Source organism: Chiloscyllium plagiosum, unplaced genomic scaffold, assembly GCF_037043375.1.
Source record: "Chiloscyllium plagiosum isolate Xiang-an unplaced genomic scaffold, Cpla_swu_hap1 HiC_scaffold_11, whole genome shotgun sequence".
NCBI classification, from domain to species: domain Eukaryota; kingdom Metazoa; phylum Chordata; class Chondrichthyes; order Orectolobiformes; family Hemiscylliidae; genus Chiloscyllium; species Chiloscyllium plagiosum.
The window spans coordinates 57,786,562-57,807,739 of NW_028270149.1; the positions used below are offsets into that span (position 1 = coordinate 57,786,562).

Below are 21,178 nucleotides of genomic sequence, written 5' to 3' on the forward strand. Positions count from 1 at the left end.
TAGAATTCAACAAACGTGTACAACTGGAAAATACTTATAACTGAAAATGTTTTCATAACTAATTTCAGATCAGTAGAAATCAGATTTTATTCTTAATTCTGTATAATGACACTTTGAATGTAAACATCCAACTCAAACCTTATCTATGCTGATGACTACGAAGCTCCTTTGGTTTATCTGCAGAGGTCAATAAACTATACCAGAAATCACAAATGGGCATTTAGAATACCATTAGTATACAGGTAAAAAAATGTTACTATCCTTGGAAACTACAATTTGACAAGTGAAACACCAGTCATTGTGGAACATGAATCAATTAATTTTATAAAGAATGCATTCAAACCCTATTGAGAACCTCACTGCATTGCAGATTGTATGTGGCAGTACCAGCCTAACAGTTCACCAAGTGTATATGAATAAGGAATGTATTCCTATGCAACCCAGATACCAATGCACAAACCTGAATGAAAATAGTTATGCCAGACAAAAAAAATCAAAGACACAATCAAGACTGTTTAAGTACTGGAAGCGATAACAAAGCAGATTGTAAAGTGATCTGTCACATTTATTCAGCCAATCTAGGTATCTTTGCAGGTTAATGGCTTCCCTTCTCATCTGTAACAACAATGGCTTGCATAAAATTTGTTGATCCTCTTTCCACAGCTCCTATCATTCCTCTTTGTTTAGAGATGCTGGAATAAAACTGATCCTTCTCTTACTGAGGATTCAGTTATGTTGTTTGCCTAATTTAATGATACATACAATCAAAGATGTCATTGGAATAGTCCAAACTTTTGAATTAGTCAATGAAATGCAGATTGGTGATACAATAATGTCAAACCATCATAAATATACTGAAGTAAAGAAGAAAATTGTTAACAGAACTTTTCTACTCACTATTTTACTTTCACAGGGAACATAGTAAGAAATCAACAGTCTAACCTCTTTAGATTTAGCTGAGATTTTGTGGCATTGAAAAGTATTTTCCAGTATTCACTTAAATTTTCCAACAGCTGGTGAATATAAAGTAATCAGAATATCTACTGGCTAAAGGCTACCCAAAATGCAGGCCACAAATAAAATTGTTGACAAATTTGTCAAATAATCAACAACTTCCCTGGTTTCAAGAAATATCAGTTGAAGTAACTTCTATTATCACACTGTGTAACTGAAATAATGATCAGTTAAAACATCAACAGAAAATGTATCTATCCAACAACTTCATGTAAATGGAGCCACAAATTTCAGGACACCTGAAATATGGAAGTTTGGATCCAAAAAGGACTAGAATAATTCCCCTTTGACACAAAAGCTGATCAAAGCTATAATGTGTCCATTTCCATTTGTCTGGGCATAAGACTGGATAGATAAGCAAGTAAGATGAATAGCAACAAAAGGGGGTCTTAAACATGACCCAAAAGCTTGTTACAGATCTTTGTTGCAATCCAATAGCTTCCTTGTCCATCAGTAACAGAAGAACAACTGGAATGCAATTTCCTGTCCCTCTTCCCACAGGTCCCATGATTCCTTTCACTTTAAGGCCGCTAGTTCTTGGAGGAGTTGTTCCTTCTCCCGCTGAAGTTCCAGGATGTGCTGTTTGTTCTGATCAAGACGATCCTCCAGCCACTGTAGCAGAGGACCACTAATGGATGACATCTGGCTACACAGATTCTTTGTGAAAACTAGAGAAATGAAAATGAATAGGCAGATATTGGTCAGACAGGGCATTTTAAAATTTTTAAAAACACATTGGATATATTCTACATAAATGAATATTGCTGCGTCCAAAACATAAATATCAAATCGTAGAAACATGTGACTAATTCAGAGCAAATAGATGCAAATGAAAGTCTTAACTAAAATTTCCACAACCCAAATGTAGCCTGTCCTTATAAAAAGATGCAGAAATTACTCAATTTGCTTACATCTAGGGAGATGTTGAGCCAGTTTGCTCACATTTCTTATCATTTATTTTTAATTTGAACAAATAAGTATTAAATGGGAATATTGGATAGGATATAAATTGTCTGCTTTTGCATAAGATACCTCTTCCCCTTCCCGTTGTCCTCTTTTAATTCACTTATTGCAATTTATTTAATAATAGACCTGCAAAAAAATTTGTTGGAAAGCAGACAGTAACAAAGTTAGTCAGATTTTGGAATTCCTGAACAGGTTTGTCAACTCTTCTTTCTGTTTTGAGCTAACAGAAAGCTAACTTCTGTAATACTGCCCTTTAAAACCAAATAAATTTATTGAATCAATTTGTTCGTGAGGAAAAAAAAATCATGTTTCACAATACACAGATTATGCACATTATGGTACACAACTTCAGAACCTTCTCACATTCCACATCCATCACAAAATGCACCTATTTCAATCCAGGTAACATTTCCTCCTCTGTTCATATCTCTGCTCAAATTGCCACTGAAACTCCTAACCACGTGTTTGTTACTTTTAGGTGTACCTTTTCTAATGCTGCGCAAAATGGAATTCAACAAGAGTGGTATACTAGAAAAAAATTAGAATTTCTTTACCTGTGCTGACCTCACTATTGACATGTGCGTTTCAGGGGTGATGAGGAGCTGAGTCAGAAGGACAACATCCTGAAAAATTTTGAACTCCTGAAATTTCCTTCCCACTAATTATTCTTCTCTTCCACCTAGAAATTTAATTCCTGTATTCCACACAGAAAGCTGGCATTTTCCATCTCTCCCAATACAAAGCACAAAGGTCACCAATAGCAAGTGTTAAATGTCACATCTCTCTGTGCTGTCTCCTGTAATTCTGTTTTTTAAATCAGTGAAACATGTTTTTTTTTTGCAAAAACCTTTTATAAACACAGAGGAATGAGAAAAACAGTTCGTGGGTGAAATGGCTATCTTTGATTTCCACAGAGTTCCCTATAGCTTGCTTTTAACTGTTTCACCAGCACTCATTAGGATCAAAAACGTAAACATTCAACTATACTCTTCTGGTATAGTGTGTATATTATTTTCTCTAAAAAGGAGACATTGAGCTATAATCTACCTGATCCATTGTGAATCTTGGTTATAGGGTCCAGATGTGTAAGGCTGAAACAAAAGATAAAATATCACAGATTTTGTTTATTTCAAACTTCTGTTGAATACAAACAAACATTGTTAACAAGATGTGAAGTAGATTAACAAATTTTATCCATACCAAAAAACAGGGAAGATCACAGATGAATCTACTAAAACACTAGACTATGGTTATTCTGTTTCCAATAATAGGATTTTGGGTCAAAATCCTGGAACTCCCTCCCTACAGCAATTTGTTGGTACCTACACCAAATAGACTACAGAGGGCTCAATAAAGCAGCTGCCAAGGGGCAACTAATATCATTTTAAATTTGTTTGTGGGATGTGGGTATTGCTAGCTAGGGCAGTAGTTATAGGCCATCACTAATAGCCTAGAGGGCAGTTAAGAGTCAACCAATTGTTTTGGGTCGGAAGTCACATTTAGGCCAGACCAGGCACCAACGGCAGATTTGTTTCCATAAAGGACATTAACGAGCCAGATGTGTTTTACAACAATCAACAGTGATTAAACCAACTCTATTATTCAGACATTTATTGAATTCAAATTCTACAGCTGTCTTGGTGTGATTCGAACAAATGTCCCCAGGAAATTAGCCTGGACTTCGAGGGTACTAGCCCAGTGACATTACCATAACACCACTGCCTCCCATAAAAGGCCGAGCAATAAAGGCTGGCCAGGCAGTGAGACCCACACCCCATGAATGAATAAAAACACTGCAAAGTAAATTTAAATTGGGAATTTGAATAAGGAACAATAAATTAATTGAATTTTCTGCTCTCATGTGGAGGAATGACTCATAATTGTATGCATATGATAAATAAAACTGATGCTTGTGCCTGTTACAGCACTGTTACTGTATTCAAATCAGAGATACGTAGGTTCTTTATTAGTAAGGGGATTGAAGGTTACAGGGAGAAACAGGAGAATGAGGGTCAGAAACATATCAGCCATGATTAAATGGCAGAGCAGTCTTGAGAGTTGAATGACCCAATTCTGCTCCTTTATCTCAAGGTCAAATGCCACTGTATGAGATCAAGAACACCATCCAAATAATGGCTTCAACTAAAATATTCTGAGAAAAGCATAGAAATTTCATTATGAAAAATCCTTTGTTGATGTGGACAACAATGCGTTAGTTACAGCCTTGTAGTATTTCTTTGAAGTATAGTGGTTTTGATTATATCATTTAAAACAAAAATGCTGCAAATAAAAAAGAAGCACAACATTGGTCATCATGAAGAAAGAAAAGATTGGATATAAAACTGGACTGTTGGCTGCTCTTTCACCTCTCTGAGGGATTCAAAGTGTAACCAGACAGGTTCTTCAAAAGTCTTAAATAAATTGGGTTTGACAAATTCAAGTTCATATGTGAGCATGAAGCTTGAGAAAAAATATTTTACTTAGGTTCAGTCAAACAAATACAAAATCTGATGCAGATTTAGATTCAATTTCAGTTTAAGGTAGATTATATAGATGAGTAGTGTGCGAAAATGTCATAGATCATTCTCTTTTAAGTCTTGGTTTGGCACACTGTTGGGAAAAAGTATCTGTATCTGACTCATTGTGCAAGTTTTTAATTTCTTGATAGTGATGTCGGGTGCCAAAGGGAGTATTATTATTCTGGCATTATATTGTCTGCCTGTCAAATACAGTACTGTAAAAAGGAAAACAAAGAATTTTAAGTACAAATGTTTAGATTTTTTTAAAAAATCAAATCAGCAGAACCAATTGATTAACAAAACCATTATACAAATCAATTTTACATGGGGTGGAAATAAACTGATATCCTTCAGTCTACATTGTAATATAGATTCTTTTACAGCTACGACCTCAATATTTTCTCTCTACAATGATCATGTGTTCAAAGGATAAAATGGTAGCAACAAAATTACATGACTTCATTGACAACAGCACATGGATTTTACACCATATCCTTTAATGTTTCTGGCTAACAAAAATTGATCATACGCAGATTTACAATTAATACTCAATCGACCTGTGAGGATTGGCTGGCATAGTTAGCTAAATGTCAATGGTGCAGATTCATTTCCTCTAAGAGCTGTGGAAATTCATGACCCTGCCTCTTCACTTTACCCCATGCTTGATGCAGAGATGTATCTTCAAGCTATTTGATCAATTGTGTCTCTCTACCATAAAGAGATGGCTATGGTCCCCTGTGGACTACGGACAATTATTTTGATCTACCATTAATAGTAGTTGTATAATAGCATTTAGCAAATTTCTGTCACCCTTTGCATGATTTCAGACCTGAAAGATTTGATTCTAATTTTTGATTAATGCCCAGCTCAACATTCTCCAACAACCAGAATTTGTTTCTCTCAACTTACTCAATCTGGCCCTCTTACTATCTTGTAAAGTTCCATCAAATCAACATTTAACCTTCTAAATTCTGGAAACACAACCAGATTGTATAACATACCCTCATGATTTAACTTCTGCAGTCCAGATGTCATTCCAATAAGTTTATGTTGCAGTCCCTCCAAGGCTATTATATATGCTTCCTAATGTGTTATGCCCAGAAATGTTCATAGTACTCCAAGTTCGATCCAACCAGAGCTTATAAAAGACTAAGCATGTTTTTTATCCATTTGTTCCTTCATCCTCTTGATATAAAGACCTACATTTCAATAGCCTTTTTGATTATTTTCTGTATAAGTTCATGACATTCTGATTTTGTGTACAGTTTGAAACCAAAGTTTCTTTGGACCTCCACTATTTCTACCAATTCACTGATTAATTAATGCCTCAAACACAAAAATGCATATCATTTCTTACTTTACCTGTGAATTCTTCTATATGCATCCTGCTCCTCTTGACAAAGGATTTTTGGAAGTTCCACAGCAGACTCCAGACACACTTTACCAATAGTTTCATGGGGCACTACATGGATAGGGATTTCTATTCGTTCATACCTGGAACCAAGTTACCAAAAGGTTAATGACATTCAGATGACCTCCTAACCTATTATCTTAGTTTATGGTGTTTGTATGATCCCAGATTAAATTATAGGCCTATCCACTATCGATTAATTTTGAGCATAAATCTCTATCTTGAAGTTTTCTCCAATTGATTAACTCATACAAAGTTCAAACCATGGCAGAGAATGATAGCCATCAGATCCCAGCCTATCATCAAAGTAATCAAACATGTGAAAGGATATATGCATGGATGGGGAAACTTTGTAAGCTTTCCATTCGCTATTTCCCCATAATAACAAAATTCATCACTTCATATTAAAAAACTCTTTATATTGTTTTCACCAGAATAAAAGGCTGCATTATACTTACTCAGAACCTTTCTGTGCCTGAATTGACTGGAAACAGGTATAGAGAACTCGGCCAGTCTGAAGAAAACATGTAAAAAGGTAAAATGTATTTGCTTAATGGTGTCACCTAATTTTCTATAGATCTCTTAATATAACCTGCAAGCCCTTGAAACTGGGCTTTTATGGTAGGAGCTACTACGAAGTCTGGGTGGAATTTAATAATTAACTATTCAAATACTATTTCTTAAAATTCTAATAGCTCTGCCAAGGAGCATGAGACCTCAATTAGCCTTGCTCTGGAACTCTCCATAATATGAGTTAGTAAATCTCCCTCTCATTTTTTGGTTACGTAATTAAATTTAAGCCAGACTGAAGGGATAATTGTGATGTTTCCCTCTGACAGCTGTAAAATTGCAGGAACAAAATTAGCTTGGAGCGGTTTCAACCAATGCTCACAGCACAAAATTATTGATAAGTCATATCAAATTGGTATATACACACATCAAGGCAAAAAGGCAGCATTGTCTGGGAATTGAAAACATTTCACTGGTGCAACAGATAGTAGTCTCTCTAGTTTGGATTTTAAAAAATTCATTCAAAGTATGTGGATAACCATGGCAAGGTCTGTATTTTGGCCATTACTATCTACCTAGACAATATGCTGGTGATCTGCCTTTTTAAAACAACCACAGTCAGGACTGTTAGGTAGATGTTTTTAGTAATAGTGAAGGAATGGTAATATACTTCCATTTCAGGATGTCATTGACTCAGATTTATTAATTTGGCCTGTCCCACAAAAGTTGCATATAATTGTTAACTACTAATGGGGAAAATCAGCCCCAGAGATTTTCTCTCACTCCACTATGAGGAAGCATTAAACCACCATGAAATGCCATCAAAAGAATGAACACACAATAAAATATAGAGGGACAGACCTTTGTGTTTTTGTCCTCAATGAAACAGGAGAAGATCAACCCTACAAAGCCTTGGTCCATCATCTGATACATGGCCTGAGTACGGACATCTGACAGAAAAAAAAGCAGGTTTAGAATGGTATTGATCAAGCTTTGCTTCTTTGTCAAACTACTCCATGTTAACTGCACTAGCAAGGAAACTAAAATGGACTCTAAATTATTTCAATGAAGAGAGCTTAACATTGATGATCTGAATTGGCACATTTGGACATAACTCAAATTTTAATGGCAAGGTGCATTCTTATTTTGTCCAAAAACCTAAGATCCCATCAGCCAACATAACAGGGAGATGTATCTCCTATAGAAAATCATTGGAAAAGCCTAAGTATAAAATGTCTATCGTACACACAGTGAACAGCAAACAATCTTGTTCCTTTTTAAACAGAATTAAACTAAACAACAGGTCACAGGTAAGTATGTTGCATGAAAATGCTCTCTTATGGCTTAGGGGTAGATGTAAATCATCCAAAATAGTAAATACAAATGTGAAAGGCCTCTCAGTTTACAGAGCTCATAGTTCCCCTATTAAAATATCCAAATGTCTCTTTAATAATTTGACTCTTTTCTTCAGAGAGAATCTCTACAGTACATAAATAGGCTATTTGGCCCAACAAATTCACACCGACCCTCCGAAGAGCAACCCGCCCAACTTATTCCCTTACCACTCTAAATTTACCCCTAACTAATGCACCAAACCCACACATCCCTGAACACAATGGGCAATTTAGCATGGCTAACTAACCTAACCTGTACATCTTTGGATTGTGGGAGGAAACTGAAGCACCCAAGGGACACCAATGCAGACACAGGGAGAATGTGCCAACTCCACACAGACAGTGTAGAAAATGGACTCCAAAAGAATTTGAAATCACAAAACCAGGGAGGAAGGGGAATGTTAACAGCCCCAATCAGGGAACTCATTTTTTATGAGGTCCACCTGGCTGACGTTGATATAGTCATGACAGCACCTGCCATGATCAACCAGTGAAAATACAACTGAGGTCAGACATGAAACCTTCGACAGTCAAATGGTGGGCGACATGGTGGCACAGTGGTTAGCACTGCTGCCTTACAGCGCCAGAGACCTGAGTTCAATTCCCACCTCAGGCAACTGTCTGTGTGGAGTTTGCACATTCTGCCCGTGTCTGCGTGGGTTTCCTCCAGGTGCTCCGGTTTCCTACCACAGTCCAAAAATGTGCAGGTCAGGTGAATTGGCCATGCTAAATTGCCCGTAGTTTTAGGTGAAGGGGTAAATGTAGGGGAATGAGTCTGGGTGGGTTGCTCTTCAGAGGGTCAATCTGGACTTGTTGGGCCGAAAGGCCTGTTTCCACACTGTAAGTAATCTAATCAGAAAAAAAAGGTCTGAAAACACATGGGATAGTGTTAATAAAGTTAGCATTTTAAGCAAGCCTTTCATTATACACTGCTGATTTTTTATCTTGTTTACTATCAGGAGCAAACAGGATAAAAGTCACTGCTCACAAGGGATTTGTACTCTTTAAACTGCTCACATATGTTACATTAACTCCACTATTACTTGATACCCACCCAGTTCAGTCACACACTTACCTACATGTGAAGGCCATACAGTGATATGAGGGTGAGAATGATACCATCCTACCACTCTCATTGGGCGACCCGTCATTTCAGCTAACCTGTGCAAGTCGTCAAAGATTGTATGTAATTGAAATCTCTAGTACATAACCTTCAAGCGATGCATTTTCCCCAGAACACTGCAAACCCACAAAGCCAATGAATTGCAATCCTCACCAGAAACCTCTGACATCAAACCAACTTCTCCTAATCTAAATAATACAGAAAAATAACATTGTGAAAGTATATTATGATTGTTTCAAAAAAAAATTCTTATCTTGCCCACGTACTTTTCAGTTGAATGGGCAAAGAAATGTTTAAATTTACCTGTATCATATTTTGATACAGCAGCACAGAGGGACATTTTACTTTTTGCCTCCTAGAAAATTTTATTTTACATCTAACTTAAAAACGCATGTACAGACTGAACATTTTTATATGCTTATCTAGAACCATGAATTTGGGGGTCACAGAGTTAGACGGAGATTGAGTGGGATGTCAATTTGGAAGTAGATCACCTTCTTTGGTTTCCTTTTTATGAAGCAAATTCTCTAAAGACAATGTTTTTTATTTTCTAAAACAAAAACTAGTTCATGGGATGTGGGCATTGCTGGCTGGGCAAGTATTACTTGCCTATCCCTAATTGCTCTTGTACTGAGTGGCCAGCTAGGCCATTCAAGTGGACAGTTAAGAGCCAAGAACATTGCCAAGATGTGGAGTCATGTATAGGCCAGACCAGGTGAAGATGACAGTTGCCCCTCCCGAAAGGGCATTACTGAACGAAATGGGTATTTCTGATGCTTACATAATTGCTAGCTTTTTAATTCCAGATTCATACTGAATTCAAATCTTACCATTGTTGCAGTGGGACTCAAACCGATGTAATTTTTATTTTATTCATTTACAAGATGGTCATATCTGGCAAGGGCAGCATTTATTGATCATGCCTAATTGCTCAGAGGGCAGTTAAGAATCAATCACGTTGCTGTGGATCTGGAGGCAAGACCATGGAAGGATGGCAGATTTCCATCCCTAAAGGACATTAGTGTACCAGATGGGTTTTTCTTGACAATCAACATGGTCATCATGAGACTCTTGTTTCCAGATTTTTTTTTATTGAATTCAAAATCCACCCCATGGTCAGATTCAAACTTGGGTCCCCAAAACATTACCTCAGTCCATGGATTAACAATCTAGCAATGGAACCACTAGGCCATCACCTCCCCATAATCAGTATGTTAGGGTGTGGGCTATAGATTACTAGGAGAAAGTGAGGACTGCAGATGCTGAAGATCAGAGTCAAAAAGTGTGGCGCTGGAAAGCACAGCAGGTCAGGCAGAATCAGAGGAACAGGAGAGTCGACATTTCAGGCATAAGCTCTTCATCAGGATCGTGGGGGTGGCTGAGAGATAAATGGGGCTGGGGAGGATGGTAGCTGGGAAGGTGATAGGTAGATGCAGGTGGGGGGTGACAGTGCTAGGTCAGAGGGGAGGGTGGACGGAATAGGTGAGAAGGAAGATGGATAGGTAGGACAGTTCAAGAGGGCAGTGCCAAGTTGGTGGCTTGGATCTGGGATGAGGTGGGGGAACAGGAAATAAGGAAACTGGTGAAGTTGACTTTGATGCCGTGTGGTTGGAAGGTCTTGGCAGAAGATGAGGCGTTCTTCATCTAGTTGTCAGTGGCTTGGATTTGGCGGAGGAGGCCCAGATCTTGCATGTCCTTGGTGGAGTGGGAGGGGAAGTTGAAGTGGTCAGCCACAGGGCATTGGTGCTGTTTGGTGCATGTCCCAGAGACGTTCCCTGAAATGTAGAAGAGACATCAAGAGCAACGGACACAGTAGATGAGGTGTTTGGATATGCAAGAAAATCTCTGCTAGATCTGAAAAAATCTTGGATGGAGGTGAGGGGGAGGTATGGGTGCAGGTTTTACACCTCTTGTAGTGGCAAGGGAAGATGCCAGGATCAGAAGGTGTGTTGATGGAGGGCATGGACCTAATGAGGAAGTCACGGAGGGAATGGTCTCTGCAGAACGCAGACAGGGATGGGAAGGGAAATATATCTCTGGTGGGGGGGGGTCTGATTGTAGGTGGCAGAAATGGTGGAGGGTAATGAGCTGTATACAGATTTTAGTGGAGTGGAAGGTGAGGATCAGGAGGCTTCTATTCTTGTTGTGGTTGGAGGGCTGGGGTTCAAGGGCGGAAGTGCAGGAAGTGGAGATGTGCTGAAAGGCATCCTTGATCATGTAGGAGGGGAATCTGCAGTCCTTGAAATAGGAGGCCATCTGGGATGTCCTGGAGTGGAATTGTTCCTCCTTGGAGCAGATACGGCAGAGGCAGAGGAATTAGGAGTAAAGGATAGGGTTCTTTTCTGGGTAGTCCAGGTAGTTGTGGGAATTGGTGGGTTTGAAGTAGGTATCCGGAGATGGAAACGGAGAGGTCCAGATGGGAAGAGAGGTGTCCGAGATGATCCAAGTGAACTTAAGGTCAGGGTGGAAGGTGTTCGTGATGTTGATGAACAACATCACTGTCAGTTCAGCAGTATGATTATACATCAGAGTGTCAGTTAGCTCAGTTGGCAGGATGGCTAAATTACGATGCAGAGTGACGCCACAGTGGCTTCAATACCCGTATCAGCTGAGGTTGCCATGGGTGAAGGTCCTGCCTGAGTTATGGTGACCTTCTGGTTAAACTCACCACCAGCTTTCTGTCTCTAAAGTGTAGACTATTGCAATTTTATTAACAACATATTTTCAGCGACTACAATCATTATTGCACTATTTCTCCAGCACTGGGATATTTAAATGACAAGCTTCCTTGTCCAGTCTTTTGATTCTGATAGTCTGAAATTCAGCAGAATAGATGCAGAAAAAAAAAGTTTAACAACAGGAGTCAACACCAAAATCAAGTCACTGCATTATCACAACAATAATGGAGTTGAGTAATAAAATAATGAAAATGCACTATATGAAATGAAAATGAGGGACAATGTACTTGTGGATCTGTGAACCTACATGAAAGGGCAAATTTAGATCATTAGAAGCTTTGACATTTTGGCATTGAATTTGTGCAGAAACTATGGATTTTTTTGGGTGGAAGTTGTCTGCTTTGTACATGAGCAGGTACAATGACACACGCTATTAAATGGAATTGTATCACAAACTGATGAGGGAGGGAGCTTTACTCTCCACTTAATATCCACTTTACTTTCCCATACATGGATTGCCTCATCTTGATAAAATATGGAAACAATTATCTGCTAATTGTAACTAATACAGCAGTTGTTTGCTAATAACAACATGATTGTATATGAATTCCATAAACTATCTCAATAATAATCTCAACTGAAAGGATATCTCAGCTTCAGTAGATGCTGCAGAAAGTTGCTCTGGAGAAATTTCCACTCGATCCTTCCGCTTATCTGAACGGCGAAGAATGATGACAGAATGAATGTGAACAATCCTGCTTGTGTCAACCTAAGAAAAATATGAGAGGTTAATTGACTTTATTTCCTTCCTACAATGTCAAAATGAACTGATGGCATACTGAATTAGGACATTAACCTTTATCCCTGGAGCCTGACAACATGGTGGCTCAATGGTTGGCACTCTGCCTCACAGTGTGAGGGACATGGGTTCAATTCCACACTAGGGAGATGCCTGTGTGGAGTTAACACTTTCTCCCTGTCTGCATGGGTTTCCTCCAAGTGCTCTGGTTTCCTCCCTCAGTCCAAGAATGTGTAGGTTAGGTGGATTAGCCATGGGGAATGCAAGATGATGGAGGGGGTTGGGGTGGGATGCTCTTCGGAGAGTCATTGTGGACTCAGTGGGCCAAATGACCTGCTTCCACACTGTAAGGATTCTATACTCTCACATCCAGCTGGAGGGAACAGATGAACATCTCTCTTTGCTGACTCTAGTGGGTCTTTGTTTGATGAAAACTGCACAAACTCACTTTAAAGAGCATAACTGTTTGGTAGTACAAAATTTGTGTATTGTTGAAAAATGTTATTGAAGCTTTTCATCTTGTACCCAGCAGGAAAATATTTAAATGGAATTTGAGGAAATGGCTGATTAGCTGGCAAGAGGATTCTGGTAACTTCTCTTCCAATCAGAGAAGTCATCTTGGGAGTTAACTGCAGGAACTACACTAGAGCTTATGAGGACATACAAGGAAATTGCATTAAGCTAGGGCATAAAGGGATATCACTTGAGAGTCCTGAGCAGGCCATAAATGTGTGGCTGCAGTGAACTGTAAGGATCAAATCAACAAAATTGGTGACTGCCATTTCTCATCTTTAAAAGACACAGTTTTCTATATTTTCTTGTGAAATATCTGAATGCTGTCAAAACATGAAGCTATCAACACAAGTTCAAAATTGCAAACTGCCAAGGAAAAGCTGAGTCATTCCAGGTGATTCAAGAAGCAAAGAAGAGAACAGTGTGGTGGCTATTAGGTGACTGAGTTTGTTCTCCCTTCTCTCAATTATGAACAATGATGGCTAACAGCTAGTTTCTGGGTTGAGTTACTCATTTGTTTATTTCTCAGGGCAATGCGTTGATTAATCCAAGTTAACCTTCCGGGTCTAAACATTTAAACAAAACTTGGCAATTATGTTCAATCATTAATAGGTGTCCTCTCCAAGGCAGTGTCTCTACCAGAGGCAATTTGTCAACCAAATAGTACTCTCCATTTATACGATACAAATGTTGATTTCCCTTTACTTTGGTCCTTCTTGTAAAATGCCCTGATGAGTACAAGATGAAATGCTTCAACACAACATCCTTGCTCAGCAATACTCAAAAGGAGACCAATATGGAAATAAAAAAATTAGAGTGGGGCAACACAGTACGAGGTATATAGAGGTCAATTAATTGCAGGAAGGAGAGACCTCTGTATCACATGCATTTTATAAATGTTCTGTCACAAAATGCTGACACTGAATAGCAAAATGGAAAGTGTTCAGTTTCCCTGCTGATAACACAATTCACCTCACTAAAAAAAATTTAACAGAAACATTATCAGATGGAGGGCATTTTGGTGTGTCTCCAGAAACCATTGTGCTTTAACCAACTTAATTATTTTTCTTTTTAAAAACAGATGAGCGACTGTCTTGGAGCCTAAATATGAATAGAATTACTAATGCAACCTAAAAAATAAAAACACTCATTAATTTTCTTCTTCTTCCAAACAACCTCCAACCAACCCTAATCCTAAACTGTTTTTTTGTCACTAACACCAGAACTCATTTACTGTTGTACTGCAACAAATAACTGAGAATCCATTTCTCATCTTTAAAAAACACAGTTTTCACAGTCAGCTCTATATTTTCTTGTGAAATATCTGAATGCTGTCAAAACATGAAGCTATCAACACAAGTACAAAATTGCAAACTGCCAAGGAAAAGCTGAGTCATTCCAGGTGATTCAAGAAGCAAAGAAGAGAACAGTGTGGTGGCTATTAGGTGACTGAGCTTGTTCTCCCTTCTCTCAATTATGAACAATAATGGCTAACAGCTAGTTTCTGGGTTGAGTTACTCATTTGTTGAGTTCAGTCAGTAGTGGGGAAAAAACCCACCCTGACATGTTGTTGAAATAATGGTAGCTCAAATCCATTTGCTGGAAGTAATGTTATACAAAATATTTGCTGGAACTATAATACTGAAGATCTACACTATTTGCTTCAATATGCCTTGTGGTATATGAAGAAATTTCTTCTGAATTATTCAGTGGTTACTTTGGATTACACGTTTGGAGTTGGCAGCCTATTTTATTTCATTTGTACATTATTTCTGACAGTCATTAATGATGTGATGTTGTCAATTAACTCACAGTGTGAAAGGGTCAGGAACAACATGGATGCAGAATGACTGGAAACAAACAGTAGTGGTTCATGGATGATTTTCAAACTGGAGAAAGGTTTATAGGCAGAGTTTCATAGAACCCCAACAGCATGGAATCAGGCCAGTCAGCCTAACAAGTCCTCACCAACTCTCCAAGAGCATCCCAACTGACTCATCCTCCTACCCTATCCCTGTAACCTTGCATTTCCCATGGCTCACCTACACAGACGTGGACATAATGGGCAATTGAGCATGGCCAACCCACCTAACCTACACACCTTTGGACTGTGGGAGGAACCTGGAGTTCTCCAGGAGTTGTTGTTAAGTGACTTAAAATTTTGTTGATGATACAAAACTTGAACATTTGTGAGGAGATTATAGAACTTCAACAGGACAAAACAGGTAGGTTGATGGTATAGGCAAACAATGACATTTAATGCAGAGAACTCTGATGTCATTCATTGTGGTAGGAAGAAGTCAAAGAGACAACATAAAATGATGGATACAATTCTGAAATTATTGCTGGACCATGAAAAGAAGGTGGGATTTGGGGCTCATAAAATTGTTCCACTGGAGACCCAGCACTGTAGCAATGGATTAAATAGTCCTTCTGCACTGTAGCAACTCTGTGAATTATTTTAGAACACGATGCAAGCAAAACCCAAGTGGTGCAGAGCTGGGGGATGCATAGATCCAATGATACTTTGTCTTCCGAAGCAACCTGCACTTGGCACATTCAGATAACCCATACACTGTATACCAATATTTCCTGAAAGTAACATTAATAAAATCCTATCTTCATGCTCGGGCACCCTATTGGAACTGAAGCAATAATTCCACAGGGATTGGATTTATATCGAATTTTGAGATTTGCTCTATTGAGAGAACAATCGGCTCAGTGAATAATCTTCGTGCACATTAACTGAACAGGACTAATTTGATGAGTTCAGTCAACGCCCCAGCACAGAAAGGGGTAAGGCGAAGGGACCTTTGCTGCGCTCCAGCAGCCTGTAAAGAGCATCACCTTGCAGAAGTGATGAGTTAGTTCCAGTAGACCAGCAGACAGTACCAGCTGGGCCTGTGCTAGTGATAGGATTGAACAACCTCTGGATGATAGCCCCAGACCCGAATCCTGAGGCAATGCACCAATTCCCACTCAGAGGGGAGAAACAGATGCTGAGGCTTCCTCATCAAGGGATGCTGAGACCTGGTTGCCGGGGGTAACAATGCCCAGCCCGTTGCTAAGGGGGGAGTCGGGTTGTCAGGGTGACAGTCTCCCGCCCGGTTGCTAAGGGAAGGTTCGAGTGGGTACCTCTCCGATACACAGTCCCATCACTTCCTCCTTCTCGGTGGACAAGGCGTGATTTAAACACACGAGGAACGCATCCGAGTCCAGGTGAACCCCGCACACTGCCATGTTCGCTCAACACTTGGGAGTCAAACCTAAACTCGCTTTAAACCGAACCGGATCCTCTCCCCTTCCCGACAAACATGGGAGGCCGACCGACTGACAACCGGCGCCGGGCGGCAAGCGCGCGCGTCGCAACTCGGTTCCGGGAACATTCCCCCGAGTTAATATTGTGCCAGCGGCGGGGGGTGGGAAGAGGAAAAAAATTACGAGTGATAAACGCAACTTTAAAATTTCGGCAGAGGGAGTTCGCATTGTGCACATCAATTGTAACATCGCGAGACTGAAAAGATGTTGATATTTAATTTTCATATGTTCATTGGGCGCTGAACACGAGCAATTTATGAGGTGACACTAACTCTCCAGAGCAGTTAAAGGTCTGAGGCCAGACAGGTCAGTTTGATGAGAAAGTACATCCACATGGTTATTGTTATTAGAGTTAGCCTTACAGCACTTTGATCAGATTCCTGAAAAGGACGGATTAAGTTTGTACCTTGAGTTTTCAGGAAGCTGCGTCTAAATAAGTCCCCCCTCCTCCCCTTAACGAATGAAACAGAAACAAAATACTAATCTTGATAATTGCTGATCTGCAGCCTGTAGGATACAGCAAAGTGGGTATCTTTAAACCAAATATTTTAGGAGTAGAATTTCATAGATGGAAGGGATTGAAAAAACATTGAGAATTCAGGCCTATCACAGATATCCAGCTTGTTCTTGGAAACTACATTCAAGGCAGAGTTGAAACCTTTTGGTACATTCAAAACTAACGTTTGAAGAATTGATGTCTGAATCGGCACATGACACGTAGAAGTATTTTAAGAAATAAATTTGGGATACATTTGCATGTTTAGAATATCTTCAAATTTTTTTAGACAAGCTCTCAAGAAAAAGTTAAAAATCACACATCACAAGTAACTTATAGTCCACAACCACCTGATGAAGCAGCAGCGCTCTGAAACCTAGTGCTTCCAATTTAACCTGTTGAACTATAACCTGGTGTTGTGTGTCTTTTAACTTTGTACACCCCAGTCCAACACTGGCATCTCTATATCTCAAAAAAGTTTTCCCAGCTTGCTGACGATGAAAATGTAAGGTTATAATTACACTGCTCAGCATGTTTGTTCCCTCTTTGTAATTACTAGTTAAAATATTTAAATTAACTGCAGATAATTTTTTAAAAATGCCCCACTGCTTTGACTCCAGAGTTCCACTCCCATGTAGCGTCAAAGTGCCTACTCTTCCCATGTATATTTCAGAATCAATTCATGTTTCACTTCTGAGATGATGTAAAGGCTTCCACATGACTGAAACAGACACTGAGAAGTTGCAGTGTAAACGCACTTAGTTCCTTTTTAAGTAGAAAATGGAAATTACTAAAACAACTGTTACATGGAACTCTGTTGTTTATAGTGTAAACAAGTAATCTGGCTTCAGTGCTGACAACCTTGTGACATTGAACAGTTAGAATGGAAATAAACTAATTTCTTCTCATCTCTTATATAGTTATTGTACCTCATGTCTTACATTTTACATTTAGCCATTGAACATACTGTGTAAAAGTGCAAACAAAAATGCCAATCTACCAATTTATTTTTCAGGTGCTTTGCTATGTCTACTAAAGATCCCTGTCAGAAACAAGCCTGTGAAATACAGAAGTGCTTACAAGGTGAAATTTAAGTTTTCATTTTCTCCTTCAGTGTGCTTAGTTTGAAGTGTCTGATACTCATCATTCGCCCTTTATCATTTATCCCAAATTAGTTAAATTTTATTGAGACACTAAAGTCATGCAAATTTATTTGTAATATTATTGAACAGCTTCACATGGTGTTTGACATTTTGTCATTACAATACATACATACATACATAGAAACAAGAAAGAGTTATTTGGCCATTTGAACCTGCTCTGCCATTTATTATGTTCATGGTTGATCCTTTATCTCATTGCCTTATTCCCACTTTCTCTTCATACCCCTCGACACCTTCAATATCTAAAAATACAAATGCAAGTTTAGCTTGTCCAACCCTTCCTCATAAGTTAACCCACCAATTCTAGATATTAGGAGAAATTGAGGACTGCAGATGCTGGAGATCAGTGTCGAGAGTGTGGTGCTGGAAAAGCACATCCGGTCAGGCAACATCCGAGGAGCAGGAGAATCGACATTTCGGGCAAGAGCCCTTTATCAGGAATCATGATCCTGACGAAGGGCTCTTGCCCGAAACATCAGATCTCCTGCTTCTTGGATGCTGTCTGACCTGCTGTGCTTTTCCAGCACCACACTCTCAATTCCAGATACTTGTCTAGCACTCTGAACTATATCTTTTTTGCAATTACTTTCATTAAAAAAAAAGCTGACTGTCAGCTTCCAAAAAAGTTAACAGCATAACATACTTTTATACTTAACAATATAATTTTCTGTTTTTGAAAAAAAGAAATTGCTGATGTGAATATTTGGATTTGCTGATGTGAATAGCTAAATATCATGTTGTCTAGGATTTTATCTTAATATTCCTTCATATTTTGGCCAATTCTTTCCTCTCTCTCTCTTTCTGTCTTCTCCCCTATCCCTCCAAATCATGGCAGCATCCTGCCACATAGTATCGAGACTCGCCACTTACACTTCTAAAACCTGAAGTCAGTAATTTCATCACCTGAAGTCAGTAATTTCATAAGAATGGACTAAGAGAACACTTTTTACCTCCATCACATAGTTCAATTCATTAATAGTACTTGAAAAATTAAATCCTAGAGGAAAGTGGTTATTCCTTTCCATTCTGTGCTGCCAAAAAGGACCAGCTTGGATCAATGGCAGATGTTCCTGTATGAAAGCTGAACTGGAATGACACCTATGGTCTTTGAATGATTCCTCATTTCTCATGTGTCCTTTACAGCTAATCATTATCAAGAAAGCAGATGCCAGCATGTAATTGAAGAAATGCACAAGTGCTGTAAGATATATGCAAAGACGTCTGTTTGCTGTTCAGGGTTTTTGAAAGAAGAGGAAAAGAAAAGCTTACAGATATCCACTAATTGTCAGTGAATATAAATCCTTTAGTCATATATCACTTCTAAAGATTGCCAAAGTATTGCACCAGACTTTAATTATGAGTTACATCACGACTAACCATGAGGATTTGGAATGATGATATAATGAGCACAGCAATGTCTTTAAATCTCCTCCCAGTCAAATGTTAAATCTGAAGTGTACCGAATGGCACAAAAATTGAATTAAATAATGTATTCTAAATTTATACTTGACGATTGTCTGGATACCAACTATATTTTTGGTAAACTGCCAGTTATTTAATCCTAGAATGTGAATATCGTTTTGAAATAGAATGGAAGTAGACTGTGTGTGTGGTATTTCAACTATTTAATTAGTTCTTTATAAAGGTAGTCAGGGATGCAATAAGTGCAGTAATCGCAATCATTACAAACCTTCATAATGTACAAGAATGTCAGAATTCTATTGACTGATTTTTTTTGTTAATTATCTATTTATAGATTGATGCTATGTAATTCTGAATTCTATTTAATCATGGTCACATTCTGCCAGAACGTTGTCACTCATTGTCTAGTTCACTTTCACTGTATTAAGATCTAATAAATAGAAAAATATTACTTCAATCATTAAATGTTAGCAAAAATGGAAGTTTGAAGGGCTTTTGCCCGAAACGTCGATTTTGAAGCTCCTTGGATGCTGCCTGAACTGCTGTGCTCTTCCAGCACCACTATTCCAAAAAAATGGAAGTGGGACTATCTATTAATTTTGGTCAAACACAGTTTGAGCTTTTAAGGGTGTAAGAGCAAAAAAACTGGAAACATATGTACACAAAATGTTGAACACAGCAGAACCAGGTGAAAAAGTAGTTTATAAGACATACAGGATCCTGGGCTTCATAACTGGAGACACAGAGTACAAAAGCAAGTAAGTTATGGATGGGGCAGTTAGGATTGAGAAATTTCTTCACCCAGAGAATTGTGGGCCTGTGGAATTCTCTGCTACAAAAAGTGGTTGAGGCTAAAACATTGAATGTTTTCAAGGTGTTAGATAAAGCTCCTAGGCATCAAAGGGTGATTGTGTTGAATGGTGGAGCAGTTTCACGGGGCCAAATAGCTTACTCCTGCTTCTATTTTCTTTATAATGGGGGATCCTTTGTAAACTATTAGTTTGGCCTCAACTGGAGAACTGTGACAAATTTTAAACACATTTCAGGAAATATTTGAAGGCATTCAAATCTGTTCACAAAAGATTCTCAAGGATGATTCCACTAATGACAGACTTCATTTGCAAGAATAGATTGGCAAAATTGGGATTGTTCCTATCATAAGTTACTTTCATATTCTTCAACAAACTGACACTGAGAAGTTGCAGTATAAATGCACTTAGTTTCTTTTTAGATCGAAAATGGAAATTACTAAAACAAGTTTCTTTTTAAATAGAAAATGGAAGTTACTAAAACAACTGTTACATGGAACTCCGTTGTTTATAGTGTAAACAAGAAATTTGGCTTCAATGCTGACAACCTTGTGACATTAAACAGTGAGAACGGAAATAAACTAATTTCTTCTCACCTCTTAGATAGTTATTGTACCCCTATTGCAATTTATTGCAATCATGCAATTTGCTGAGATGGAAAAAACATTTCTGTGCTATTTATGAATTGAAATGCAAATTGAGAGCGCAAACATAAACATACAAAATAGGAGCAGAAGTAGCCCATTTGACCCCTCAAGCCTGCTCTGCCAAACAATAAGATCATGACTGAGCTGGTTGTGCTTCAAATTCCATATTCCTATTTGTCCCTGGTAACCTTTGATCCCCCGCCTAACAAGAATCTATCCACTAGGTCTTAAGACCAACCTCTGTGGGATCTGGATTTGTTTTACTCACAACAATTATAACATCTCTGAATAGCTGTATAACTTCACTGCAGCAGAAATGTAACAATTGTTCTTTCCTGCCTGGCAGAAAATAAAACAGGAAAGGTCGCCCAACCGTGGCTCACAAGGTAAATTAGA

At 38.6% G+C, this 21,178-nt stretch overlaps 2 protein-coding genes across 5 annotated transcripts; one reads left to right on the top strand and one right to left on the bottom strand.

Annotated features, from left to right (window-relative positions):
• Window positions 1-544: 544 nt before the first annotated feature.
• Window positions 545-16,311, bottom strand: brcc3 (BRCA1/BRCA2-containing complex, subunit 3). The gene is made up of 8 exons (XM_087992097.1): window positions 16,063-16,311; window positions 12,264-12,384; window positions 8,890-8,976; window positions 7,282-7,370; window positions 6,369-6,424; window positions 5,862-5,993; window positions 3,028-3,071; window positions 545-1,682 (listed from the first exon to the last, which is right to left on the bottom strand). Exons 1-8 carry the CDS (start codon window positions 16,165-16,167, stop codon window positions 1,531-1,533), a joined length of 786 nt encoding a protein of 261 aa, XP_087848223.1. The 5' UTR covers window positions 16,168-16,311; the 3' UTR covers window positions 545-1,530.
• On the top strand, window positions 15,096-19,414 carry LOC122557181 (cx9C motif-containing protein 4). Of its 4 annotated transcripts, none has more exons than XM_043704582.2 (3): window positions 15,096-15,152; window positions 17,757-17,824; window positions 19,048-19,414. In XM_043704582.2, exons 2-3 carry the CDS (start codon window positions 17,767-17,769, stop codon window positions 19,194-19,196), a joined length of 207 nt encoding a protein of 68 aa, XP_043560517.1. In that variant the 5' UTR covers window positions 15,096-15,152; window positions 17,757-17,766; the 3' UTR covers window positions 19,197-19,414. The 4 variants fall into 4 exon arrangements, with proteins under 4 accessions (XP_043560517.1, XP_043560516.1, XP_043560515.1 ...); XM_043704581.2 differs by lacking the exon at window positions 15,096-15,152 and adding an exon at window positions 16,069-16,146; XM_043704580.2 differs by lacking the exon at window positions 15,096-15,152 and adding an exon at window positions 16,397-16,551.
• The last annotated feature ends 1,764 nt before the right edge of the window (window positions 19,415-21,178 follow it).